We start from the raw sequence: 13276 nt of genomic DNA on the forward strand, positions 1-13276 counted from the left end.
ACCTCTTTAATTCCCCCTTGAATCTCGTTTGTGTGAGCTTTCTTGTCTTTGCATTTAGTCTGATTTTCATAATTCCTATTTTATGCTGAGAGGCTGTCATGTTTTGTTTCTGCTGTTTCCACTTCCCCAATCAGGCCCCTGTGTGCAGGTAGTTCTGCCTTGCTCTGTTTTGTCAGATCATCTGTTGTTTGTCATGAGTTTCCCATGTTCTTTGTTAGTTTTTGTTTCTGTGGAGTTTTTTCTCCCCTCACATTTTGTTGCATTATGGACTTTTATTATCAGATTTGTGATAGCACTCACTTCTTGTTTTACATCATGTTTTTGTAGCTGCATTTGGGTTGACTTGAGAACTGAAACGTGGAACGTAAACTTTTCCCCTTTGACTTTCATTATTACGTATATTCCTCTTTATCTAGGAACAACAATGCTGCTTATGTTGAATATTTAGAGGCGAGGTCTGTTTTAATGCACGTACAAAATACACACAAACACACATCACATCACTGCAAGGACACTTTAATGTATCAGAAGCAATAAATATTCACATCTCAATTCTCTATTCTTTCAGTACACATAGTACATACACAGAAAAAAACAAAATTGTTTGCTTAAAATAATATCCATAAGTGTACTGACATATAAACTTTTTTTAGGCTTTAATTTAAGTCATGTTAACTCATTCTCTCACCCTTAGTCTGAAATGATAAGAAAAGAAAAAGAAGTTGATGTTCCCTTTGGCCAACATCTCATATCCCTGTTTTTTATGTACATACTTAGTGGCACTCACATGCACGCACCTGAATACAGAATGGGAGCAGTTCATCCCATAGTTAAGATAAGAAGCCTATGTATATTATAATATGTACATTCAGGTTTATACAGTACAATCTATTCAATAAGTGCAGATATATTCATGCAAATAGAGTCAAAAAGGACACCATAAAGAAAAAAGTAGCCAACACATACTTATAAAATTCTTCATTTAATACTCCTGACTCTCTCCAAAACTTCTTAAAACCTACTTTTGATGATTCAGATCATCCAGAAATTTGGCATATTCTTCCTGTAGCTTACATCACCTGCATTTTTATACTTCCCTTGCTCAAATATTCACGTCTGAATCCGATTATACGCGCAGTTTTTCCTTTGTAATCAGTGGCACTGAAGGTAATCTACATCAGTGCTCAATTTTTACTTCAAAATCTGCAGTAGCAAAAGGAATGACACTAACACGAGGCCCACAGAGAAGAAAAAAAAAGAACAGGAAATACAGTATGCACCTGTAGGCTATTTTACATTCTTGACTCTTGTTATGGTTTCTAACAAGAAGCCCTCAGCAAGATGCCAAGGCATCAGAAAACGGTAGCAGAGATTTCTGAAAGTAGCAGGAGAGGGAGGATTAGAAGAAGGCCATTTCTGACTTAAGACATCACGTGTGCAAAAACCACAAAACTTCATGTAAAAGCGTGCTTGTTTCAAAACAAAAAAACACACAATGAATAAATTTGATGACCGTGATATGGGGCACTGCATATGCACCCTGTATGAAAAATTCACCAATTTTTACGATCATAATTAAGCCTTTTAAAATACTGGGAGAGTCATAAGAAAAGAAAAAAAAAGGAAACGCTAACTGAGATTCATTCTGTAGATTCAAGTTTTTGTCAAGTCACACCATTCAAGAGGTTGTGCCCCTGTTTGCAAACAGAACAGAAAAAAAAGAGGAATGTTGTAAATGTTCAAATCGATTTGAACAAAAACTAAACCTCCTTCTTTATCCTGAACAGTCAATAATACTAATCGTTAAAAGATGAACTGAATAAAACCATGGTACTATGAAAAGAACTCACACTTCACATAACTGAATACCCTCAACTGGATATGGCAAAGTGAGGGAATCTGTATGTGAATATACTCTCTAAAACCATGTACAAACATCTGCTGATATAATTACTCACTGATCAAAACAATTATTGGACAATATTCATCATACTCATGGCAGGTATATTATAATATCTATAAAACAGCAAGAAGCTTCATAAACATTCAAAATATATTATTATTTGTCTCATTGATTCCCATACCCCATGTTGCATTAGAAAGCCCGGTGACATCTGTTGACATGTGAAAGACCAATAAGCAAAAGACTGTCAGAAAACTGTGCACTGGTTTTAGAAGTTTTAGACAAAGCAACATATCTGAGGTCTTCTTTTAGAAAAAAAAAGATGCCTGTCAGCAAAGCGTAACCTGCAAAAATGAACAGAGACATCATGAAGCCAAGTAAATTATTGCAAAGTCAAGGGGCAGTTTTTAATGCCAAACTCCGCTGGAATACATTTGGTGGTTCAGTCCTTATTTACATGCCCACGTAAGCAGGTGGATACCTATGGTCTCCAGTTTCCCAGTGCCGCATTATCACATCTTTGTACTGTACATGTAAATAGTCTCATACAGACTCAACTAGACTCCAAACAATTAAAACTGAGGCAATATAGCTAGATATAGATTTAGTTTCATCTTAAATATATGGCTATAGACTTCTCTGATTGTGTGTGGGAAATGTGTGGAGTGTGTTTTTGTGTAATGTTGCACGTGTGTGTGTTTCTGTGGTGCCGGTTCAGGATCAAGGATGCGTCCACAGGCCGTGCCGTTTAACTCTAATGGTGCTTTCTGTCTCCGTCTACATATGTGGAAAACGGAGGTGAAAGTAACAGAGACGGAGCAAACTTCGTTTCCTCTTCTCAGTAGCGCTGCTGCTGTTACTTTCTGTCCTGGCAGATTTGGTTCTAGGCCTAGCTCTGCCCATCTCCTCCAATCTATCATCTGACCTTTGAACTCTGGAGCCCCACATCCTGCTCACACTACGGTACTTATCCGGTTGATAGGCTTGGATTTGGAGCTGCCCCCTGTACCGGTCGCTCCAGCCCCTGTCACCTGCGGCCCCTGCTGAGGCTGCCCGGGGTGCTGGGGGGGGTGAGGGGAGAGAGGTGTAAGAGGGGTAAGGGGGGACGAAGGGGGGGGTAAAGGGGAGTGTGGTGGGGGAGGGGGGATAGAAGAAAGAGGAGGGTACTGGGGCAGATACGGGCCGGCGGAGGCTGCGTGATGCGCATTGACGGTAGCGGATGGTAGATTGTGGGGCAGAGTGCCGAATATGAAGTGTGTTTGGTGGGTGCTGTGGCTCACTGGGTGTGGTGTGTGCGCGTGTCCTGGGTGGGTTTGGGAGTGTGCGTGGGGGTGGGAGAATGACAAGGTTAGTGGAGGTTTGGTACCAGGGCCGCCGGCCCCTCTGACAGAGTGTGTGGGCTGCACGTGGTAGAGGGCGAACTGTTGGTTCTGGGAATGTTGGGAGAGAGGAGAAAGGGGGGGGGGACATCCCACCACCATGTTGGCGTAACGACCCGGAAGCCCATGCTGGGAGAGCTGGGAGAGATGGGCCAGCTGCGGGTGCTGGGCGTGCGGTGGGCCAAGCGGTGGACGACAGGGTAGAGGGCCTCTCTGTATAGTATGAGGGGGCACTCCTGGCAAAGGAGGAGGGACAGTTTGGACATGGTAGCGATGGTGATGGTAGTAAGGTGGTGGCGGCTGCACGGTGCCCGCGTGACAGTACTGTGCGTGAAGTGCCTGGAGCTTGGAAGCCCCCCCTTCCAATTGGCATAGAGATGAAGGGGAGTGAGGAGGGGGCCCTCCCGTAGTCGGTGGGGGGACAGGTGCGGGGTAGGGTGGCCCCGGTGGAATAAGGGGCCCTGGTGGTTTGGCGCGTTTGCTGCCGAATAGGGAACCCAGGAAGGAACCGCTGTTGTTGTTGCTGCTCCCCCCAGGGCCGCTCCCCGCTCCTGCTCTCTCTGCACTGCTGGAGACTCCCCCAGCTCCTGTCCCAGCAGTGGTATGTTGCTGCCCCGGCCCACCCCCCACCCCCGTCCCGGGGCTCAGGATGGGGCGATGAGGCCGGAAGTCTTCTGTTCCATAGCAACCAGGAAGCACACCTGGCAGTGGATAGCGCTGGTGAGGCTGTGGGCTGCTAATGATGGAGCCCTAGAAGATAAAGTATCATCGAGTTTTAGAATAAACACTAGAGTCTTGCAATACATCCCGGTTCCCGCTTATTATCACACACAGGAAATAACTGTATCTGGAGGTGGAAAACATGCTAGGGTAAGTATATACGCACATAGTCATGCAACAGGTGTCAGTCCAGGACACACACATGCATGTACACGCACACACCATGTACATACAGTACTTGCTCGGGAGGATAAAGAACCAATGGGGGAAAATGCAAATCTAGTGAAGGTTATAGGTCTAATTCTAGTCTTACATAAAGACTTACTTCCATTGTACTGTCCAGAGAACCAACACTGTTCCTGCGACCACGTTTCCCTGTACCCCACCAGGAAGAACCAGGTTAGCAAAGCATGAAAGATTGGAATATTTTTTGCAAAAAAAGGCAAGAGTTGCATAAGCTGTGTCTGACTGTCAGCAAGAAAGAGAAACAGGCGGTAGCAATAGAAACAGAGACCAAAATCATGCAACCCAATTCATCCCAGCTGGTAGTAATGTAATCAAGCTGAACCTGTCTCCGATAAGGCAATGTCTCACCTGTATCCGATAGGTCCCTGAGAGAAGAGCTGAGCGCTGTGCGTTTGAGACCCTCACCAACTGAGCAATTGTCATCAAAACTTGTTCTTCCCAAGGTGCCATTCACAACATCGCTCTTCACACCTACGCCTCCTCCAACCACACCTCCAGTTAGCAAGCTGGGCCGCATCACACCTTTCTGTTTCTCCAGTTCCGCTGCACATTTACACACAGGGCACAGGGGGATTTGAAATAAAATTGAGGTTTAGCACAGAGAAGAATGACCAGAAAGGATGTGAAGAAAACGAAACATTTTGACTGACCAAAAAGTAACATTATGGTTTACAGGAAAGGCCAGCAGATGGGGCTACTTACATTCAACTCTGTATTTCTCCATTTCTTGCACTTCAGCAATACTCTCCCTGAGGTCGCTAACAAAGCGGGTGCGGTCTTGCTGACTGGGTGCCATAAACACAATAAGAACCTTCCTCTCTCCACCCAGGACTGCTGAGGTCAGACGGATGCCATGAGGGTAGTCTAGATGGGGGGGAGCAGAAATAAATACTCTTGTCATCACAAAATGCACTTAAGAACAGTTAGAAGGTGCAAAACAGAGATTGCTTCTTACATGAGTTCTGGAACATGTGCACTTGCATTTCAACCAAAGGGAAAGATTGTCTGAAACTATAAGTCACTGAGGTTTTCTTCTTCTGGAAGATTTTTGTCACCTAGTACACAACAGAAATAGTATAATGATTTTTTTTTAACAGGTACTTTAGGAAAAACTGACCTCTTATCTGCCACATGATAAAAAAAATGATAATGTAAATCTTACCACGAGCAGGTCATTAAAGAGAAAGACCTCCCGCTGGTGCACTCCTGTCCTCTGAGGTCTGTTAGGGTCAGGCACCTCATAGAGCTGGCAGCAACACACCAGTCTACGATGGGGAAGGGACAGCACCTACATAGACAAACACAGCACAAATAAATGACAACTTTTAGCTAAATAGAACAATATATTAAAGAGCTTTGTATTACAGGATAAACTCACAGGCTTCTTGCCCACAATGACTCTTTCCACTGCCTGCACTTGGGACACGTGGTCATCATTGGTCCTTAGCTCCCATTTCTGTATTCTCTGGTAGATCCCAACCAGCAGGTCTCTAGGTATGTCCTGGCCATTGTCTACACCTTGAGTGGAACCAAAGAAAGCTATTTTAGAGTTGTCACACAGAAAACGTATAACTTTAGCCATATTTTAAAAGTTGCAATATGTGTTTGATGAGCTCATGTAGAGGGTAATTTGATCTTTTCTGTCCAGCAGCACCTCTCAAATTCTTGATGAAATCCTCTAGTTTCATTTTCCTCTCAGGTTTGACATTGGGACTGTACATATCTGTGTTGAGGAGGATTATGGCGAAGGCCAAGATGAAGATGGTGTCGGGATTCTGGAACTGTCGAACCAGGGTCGGATTACACACACAGTATCTCTGACTGAAGACAGAAACAAATTTTGTGTGAAAAAATAAAACAAAAAGATTATTTTCATTTTGATGCAGCATCCAAGCGACTGAAATGAATTCCTTTAGTGATCTATAACAAACCTGAATGCCTCTATAAGCCGCTCTACTTTTTGGGCTTCTCCTTGAACTTTAATCTGTGCCTGGAACTTCCTCAGAGCATCATCGATGTCCATGCCTGAGAAGTCCATCTCATCCACCACACAGCTGAAACACACACGTCAGAAGTTACAGATGACACGTCTCTACCCTCCAACTTGGATATTAAGAAAAATTAATCCTATATATGGGCAGGAGATTAAAGCTGCTTCAAGATTGCATCAATTTAGACTTGGCATGAAATATGTGAGATGGAGTGTGCGTATACACTGACATATTTTTGGGCAAACTTTCTGAAGTTACAAATGTAGATGGATTTGGATCATTCAGACATCTGTGTCTGACATGTTTTAATATATTACAGCCGTCTGTCTCAAATACTCACTCTAAAACATCTTTGTTGAATTGTTTCTGTCGGTTTCCCAGAAATTCTCCAATCATCTGCCTGCTGAGACCCTTTCTCTCCAGAATGAAGCGAGCAATGCCAACAGGAGTGTCAGACACAAAACCTCTTTCTATCAGGTACTGGATCCCCTTCTCTGGTTTCCTGTTGAAGAAAACCCACCAAGGACTTTTCTTTTTGCTCCAGTATTACGACATTCGATATATTTTTCTCAGTAAAACAGCTACTTGTGTTGTGTTTCTTAGTACATCTTACTTGTTAAACAGATTAAGACCAATACGGTACTGGCGTCTCTGCACCACGTCACTGTTGAAGGGGGGTGAGTCCCAGCTATGGCGGCTCTCCCTCTGGTATGTCTGCTTGCCCAGAGGAGGCAGAGGCTCCCGCAGGCTGTCCTGAGATGAGGAGCCTGAGCTGCAGTTGACTGTCTCATTAGAGTTGGTCGTGGAGTTGAGTGAATCATTGTCTCCATCGGAGCAGCACGGCTGCTCCAGGCCCCCAGGGGGCAGAGCTGTAGAGGAGGACGACGACAGAGGGGTGGTAGGAGGCTGCTGTGGGGACGAGGATGATGAAGGTGTGTCAGGGTACTGATGGTGGTGTATAGGGTGGTGGTGATGGTGGTGGTGGGCTGCCACCTGGTGCGGGATATGTGTGGGTATGGGTCTGCCAGGAGCTCGAGTCTGGCCCTGCGCAGCTGCTGTGGAGGTGGTTCGAGTACCTGTGTTGGGGGAGTGTTTGAGGGTTCCCTGAGGGGAACCTGCACCCACACCTGGCTCCTGCTCAAAGACCAGCGTTCTGCTCAGAGAGCCTCGGTCTGAACGATCACTCATGTCCACTGAGCTGTCGCTGGGCGGCTCAATAGTGAGGAGAGGCAGGTGTGCACCTCTGAGACGATAGTCTCTACACTCTGTACACGGGGTGCTTCGCCGACTGTTACTGCTGCCGCCTCCCTCAGTGTCCCTACTGTCCTCTCGCCCTCCCACACCGCCACCAGGACCCCAGTACTCTGTATCTGTGCTGCTAGGTGCCCGGTCAAGGGACAGAGGGGAGGATGGCATACCATCATCCATATAAAGGGTGACATCACTGTACGAAGTAGCTGTACTGTCACCATGCATACTGAGTCCTCCTCCAGCACCCCTGCCTCTTTCTCCCAAACCTCTTTGGGAAGATGGGTTGCTGCTGCTGCTCCACACACACTCCCCAAAGTCTTCACTAATCCCTCCACCCTCCTTGCTGCCCTCCTGGGAGTCATCGCGACCTGCACGGCAGGTAAGGGCATCATCTATGGAGTCAGCTAAGGATTTAACCTAGAGGGAACAGAGGGTGAGCTGTTATGATCGCACAGTTTTCACACATCTAAAAGAAAAGAGGAAATTGTCTAAACATGAAATGATTTATCAGTAGTTTGCTTGTAAGGTCTAAGTTTGACAATACAGGGGACGCTGGTCAAGTTTGGTTCATTATAATGTTTCTTTGTTACTTTCTGTCTCTGTGACTACCTTCATATTATATAAAACTTAGCATTAAATGAACTTGACGATGACTACTGAAAGAAACAACACTCTTACCTGCTTGGAGAAGGAGTCCTCTAAGTGGGTGTAGTCTCCTGTGCGGCCTGGATCAGGAGAGTGAGGAGGCCCCACGGCCACACTGTGGGTGAAGTTCGTTTGTGTCTGGGCCTGCTGCTGAGGCTGTCGCTCATCAAACGAATACTGCAGTCTCATGTTGGACAGGATGATGCGGCGCGTCATGCGGCTCTCTGAAGCTGAGCTTCTGAGGCGCTCAAAATTTTTGTTCATGCGATACTGTCTGAAGGCTGTCTGAATGGTCTTTGCTGCTCTGCGACTTACAAAGGAGCCACCATATTTTCTCTCCAACATCTCCACCTGAAATAGGGGAAGGTTAAAAAAACACAAGGTAAAGGACGAAATCACAGTCTGAATGCTTTGCACCCATACTGCTCCAGTGAAAATATGTTTCCTACGGCTTACTGCTTTCAAAGACCACATTTACAAATATATTCTTGCGACTGATACCTTCTTATCCTGCAGATCTGTTGATAGTTCATAGCTGTCCGAAAGAGCCTTGCATCTCTTGTTCTCCTCTTCTTCTTGCTTGCGAAGAGCCAAACTTGCAGGTTGGTGGCGTGTTCGCAACGCCCAGGCCAAGCTGGCTGAGCTGGAAGCTGTAACGCATGAAGGGCCCCTGGAACCGGAGGGCGCGTTGCTGCTGCTGTCACTGTAGCGCTCTGAGCCTCGAAGGTAAGGCGCCTGGCTGAACGAGGTGTCTTTGTGGGTGCCCGTTTCTGGACACTGGGATTCCCCTTCCACACTGCAGAAGAAAAAAGGAGTAGAAGCTATAAGAATGACTCACAAGCAGCTTCACTAAATATTCCAAAAAAAAAAGACTTTGAAGTGTGTTAAGTCTTAAATGGAGACTGAATGAAAAATTCTGTAGGATAGACTTAAAAACATACTAACAAGGACTTACGTGTAAACTTTTGAGCGGTGCAGAACTAACCATCTCTTAGTGGAGCTCATGATGAACTTATAGAAAAGCAATATTCTGGTTACTTTCAAGCAGTGCCAGTCCCGAGACCTGACAGTATTGCTTGCCTGGAGAATAAATAGGTAATCCAACAGATATAAAAGGTCTCTGTCATGTATCGTCTTTCTTAAGAGTCCAGAGGAGTAGTTAATGTACTACCAAGCGTTTCCAAGGTTAGTATGCACTTTTGCACTCTCCTTGTTTGACAAACATAACAGTAACCAAATAAGTGCCAAATACCAGCAGCACCATACTGACAGGAAAAACCAGGTTAGCGCTAGCTGTACGACAGGCACCATCAGCTTAAATACTGGAATTAAACGCACGCAATTCCTTCCAAACTCACTCACTCAGTCCATTATGCGGCTGTAAATGCAAGCAGTTAAGAGTACCATCGTAATCCAACTGAATCCTATTTCCAGTCAGGATAGCAATAACAACAAAACCTCTCAGATATCAGTTAGTCCCAGAAGTCCTTCAGTGTCCTGTTATCCAGATTTGATGAGACAAAATCCACCCGAGTCAATCACTCAGTGTGTGTTTGGGAGAACAACTGCTGTCACATGTCCCTGCCTACATTTCCTCCTTGTGTTAGCCGCACCCCCTCCAGAAAGTTGTGTCCTGTCCCGCAACAAGGCACAGAGTGTGCAGTAAGGGTCAAGGATGTGTGGGAGCATTAGAGTCAGCAAGTGAAACAGATTTTGGCAGTAAAAGACTGGTTGTATAGTGTTAACCTTCAGTATTGTTTAAGCTCTGCATCACACAGTAATTCACATGACAGAAACATGACTGAAAAATGACTCTTTTGACCATTTTAGGTTTGAGTGGGTCATTCAGTGTCCTCCTCCCTCCCTCCCTGAGCTGTAGCTGTTCCATTGGATCAAAGAGACTTCCTGTTGTTAGAGTTTAGTTGGTAAAAACAAGACAAGGAAAAGTCTTCACGGGCAACAAGGAAACTATTTTAATTTGTTTTGGTTTTGATGTTGTAAGCGATACTGTTGAAATTCAAGCCCCGCAGTTCGACAGACTTAGAGTCGTTGCTGTCGCCAGAAGGGGAAAATACAGGGCAGGGTTTTTAAGAAGGACATCCAGTGCCTTCAAGCAAAACATGACCAAGCTAATTTATTGTTGAGTCTAACAACAACTCTAAGAAAAGCTTTAATATGTTGCATAACACAAGAGTCATGTTGAAACACAGTTTTAAAGAAGCAATTCTGACATCTACAGGATAGCCCATATTACCACAGTTAAGACAGGATCCACATATATTATATTGTGAATGTGTAATAATATATTATAATTACACCGTGCTCATGAAATTCATCACAATACCAAGCTATGCTTTGCTTTCATTTTCAACAAGTTTTTGCGTATATCTCCTCTTTCTCTGTGCAAAATCATTTATCATTCCTCCTCCTCTGCTCCTTAAATAGAGAAACTGAGAAGCGGGAGGGGGTTGCTTGGTGACGGTTGCTGTGGGACCTTTGTGGGCGGTGAGGCGGTTGTTAGGAAGAGAAGCGTGGTTGCCATGACAATGTATTGACTGTTATCACCATTTCGGTGGGTGTTGAAGATGCTCCACAGGTTGTGAATGACGGTCTACGTAATACTTGCCTTTTTACGAAAACACTAAAAGTAAGATATTTGTAAAGAGTGAATCATGAAATTACTGTATGGTCTAAACTAGCTATTTTCGATAGATCAATCTTTGGATGAATCGTTACTATATTTATGTTGGCTATTTACACATTGTCTTGCATAACCTGTAGGAATATGAAATTCTGTCTAATTCAAAGCGGCTTCAGTTGGCTTCTTTTAAGGAAACTGGGCACACAAGTGCCTCTGCATAGCATCAACAGGTAGACTACTGTATGATTTCCAGCCGTGCACGTCACTTGGAACAAATGCTACTTTCATTCAACAGCGTACCTAAAATATGAACTGAAAAGGAATATTAGAGAGCTACAAGTCCAGTTCCATATACCTGTCTCTGAAAAGGCATAGCTGATCCCCAGATTTGAGCTTTTAAGCTCTTTTAAACTCATTAAAAAGGAAAATCTAAAAATGCAAACCAAATGTAAAGGTGACAATTTCTCCACTGCCACCAAATAAGAGATCAACTATATGGATTATGTGACCATATAACTGTGTTATTCATTTGCACAGACTGTATGCTATAAGACGGGTGCAAATATCACAGATTTATGTTTCTTTCTTTGAGCGTGGGGAGAACATTTGTCACACTGTAAAATATCCAGGTTGGTGAAATATTAAAGAAAAGATTTTTAAAAAATTCTCCTATCTAGGTGCAGTGCAACCCACGTCCAACTGTGCATGCAATGCTCCCTTAAAACTCTGGCTATTTTTATTTTCACCTGAAAAAAAAAAGATTTTCTCTCAGATTCAGTCAATAACAGCTACAAAACGATAAAGCCAAACTGCACAAGCTTCGGCTCAAATATGCGAGCGATATTTGGGAGACTTTTGAAATACATAATGCAATTTCTTTTTGCCCTCATCAGATCACAATAATGTTTTAAACCCTTCAGTAATTGGTTTTTTCTTACTTCACAAATAGCCTAAATAAAATCCTCAGAATATGTCACTAAAGCAGACACTGATGCTATCAAACCTGTTCTCAAACTGAACTGAAATGCAACCTCAACAAAGTTTATGCAACAGAAATGAAGCACAGCAGGCCCTATAGAAATGCTACACTTAGGCAGCCTCTTTACTGAATGTGCAACTTTCAAAAAACAAAAAAATGACAGCTGGTTATGTTTTACAGTTACTGCCTGCTGGTGCAGGGACCTCCCCAGGGGGAAAGCGTTTAATTTAGAGTTCCCTGCAGTAGGAGCCAGCCAGTAATATGCGGTAAGAGACTAGACCATGATATCTGAGTAAAAAGTTTGTTGTATAAAACATGAGTGTGGCCATATCGCAGCTGGCATCTGAATCTCATTATTTATGTAAGAAACACTGTATTCCTGTTACACAGAGAGGCTCTCTCTAGAGGCTTCCGCATAAAGACCAGCCCAGGGTTTTACTACCTCCTATCATTTAATTGGAGATGGGACAGATGGCTGGAATGTCATAAACAGGAAAGAGATTGCTGATGGTGTTTAAAAAAATTACAGAAGTGGGTTATAGAAGTGAAATTGATAACAGGGCAGATGAGAGAAAGTGTATGGGAGCATGCGCTGTAAAGGACAATGCCAACTTCATGCAATCCCCTGACTTTTTTCCCTTCATCATATAATATTGATGTGCTGACGGTGTGTGTATGTGTGTTTGCCTATGCGCTTATGAGAGAACAGCAGTAGGTCCGACTGTGTTATCGAACCCCCAGCGGGACATGGAGGCTGAGGGATTAGCCTCTCCGCTGTCTGCAATGAGATGCCAATAATTGCATCGATCTGAACGTTGACTCATTTCCACCTGAGCATAAACTCAGCGCAGTTATCTCATATCCTTTCTAATCTCTTCATCTCTGAGTTTTTGTGTTAATTTTTCCATTTGTCTCCGAGCTTATTACCCAGTATAACCCTGCCAAGCTGAACGTGGACAATGAAGGATAAAAAGTGCAGCGCAGACCTTCAACAAGATCCAAGCTAATTACTTTGGAGATGTGATGTGATAATATTTGCCATTAATTTCAGGACTTAAAGAGATCAGAAACCACAGAAATGAATCCTCAGCCGGAGCAGTCAGTATTCTCTTTCATGGCCAAACCGAAAGGAAACAATAAAATCATTCATGGGTCGAATCGGAGCATTCCTGCACCGCCAACACTCTCCAGCCATTTCACCATCTCAACCCATGAGCTTCCCATCGCACACATGAACACTTTACACTTTCTTCCTACTACCTGAAGCCTCCAGTTCAAAGCCCAATAAAGAGGTACTGGATGAAAATGTTGTACAACTTGTTTGGAAGGCTCAGAATTGGCAGCATTTCTTAAACCTTAACTCATCAGATAATCTCTGGCACTAAAGCAAAAAAGAATGAAGAGATAAGTGTTGTATAAAGAGACAGGGTGACAAGATAGTGTAAACTTTTATTGGAAACTGACTTCGTTTTCTCGTCTCTTATTACACTTGCAGTTTTTCTGAGCTTGACATCTGTTTTT

General features: G+C 43.9%; 1 protein-coding gene across 1 annotated transcript in view; it reads right to left on the reverse strand.

Moving 5' to 3' along the window:
• Window positions 1-500: 500 nt before the first annotated feature.
• iqsec2b (IQ motif and Sec7 domain ArfGEF 2b) overlaps window positions 501-13276 on the reverse strand; it is a 30195-nt gene continuing 17419 nt past the window's right edge. Inside the window, exons 2-14 of the mRNA XM_086278923.1 lie at window positions 8637-8931; window positions 8169-8486; window positions 6853-7907; window positions 6580-6741; window positions 6180-6302; window positions 5903-6069; window positions 5627-5766; window positions 5411-5536; window positions 5204-5303; window positions 4951-5112; window positions 4597-4791; window positions 4328-4377; window positions 501-4032 (exon numbers count right to left, since the gene is read on the reverse strand). Coding sequence (XP_086135049.1) covers window positions 2857-4032; window positions 4328-4377; window positions 4597-4791; window positions 4951-5112; window positions 5204-5303; window positions 5411-5536; window positions 5627-5766; window positions 5903-6069; window positions 6180-6302; window positions 6580-6741; window positions 6853-7907; window positions 8169-8486; window positions 8637-8931 — 4069 coding nt within the window. The 3' untranslated portion in view covers window positions 501-2856. The remainder of the gene's footprint in view (window positions 4033-4327; window positions 4378-4596; window positions 4792-4950; window positions 5113-5203; window positions 5304-5410; window positions 5537-5626; window positions 5767-5902; window positions 6070-6179; window positions 6303-6579; window positions 6742-6852; window positions 7908-8168; window positions 8487-8636; window positions 8932-13276) is intronic.

This window comes from Aulonocara sp. 'chitande type north' Nkhata Bay, linkage group LG20 (assembly GCF_057382095.1).
Source record: "Aulonocara sp. 'chitande type north' Nkhata Bay isolate Kocher_YH1m ecotype deep benthic linkage group LG20, A_spYH_male_GT1.1, whole genome shotgun sequence".
Taxonomy (NCBI): Eukaryota; Metazoa; Chordata; class Actinopteri; order Cichliformes; family Cichlidae; genus Aulonocara; species Aulonocara sp. 'chitande type north' Nkhata Bay.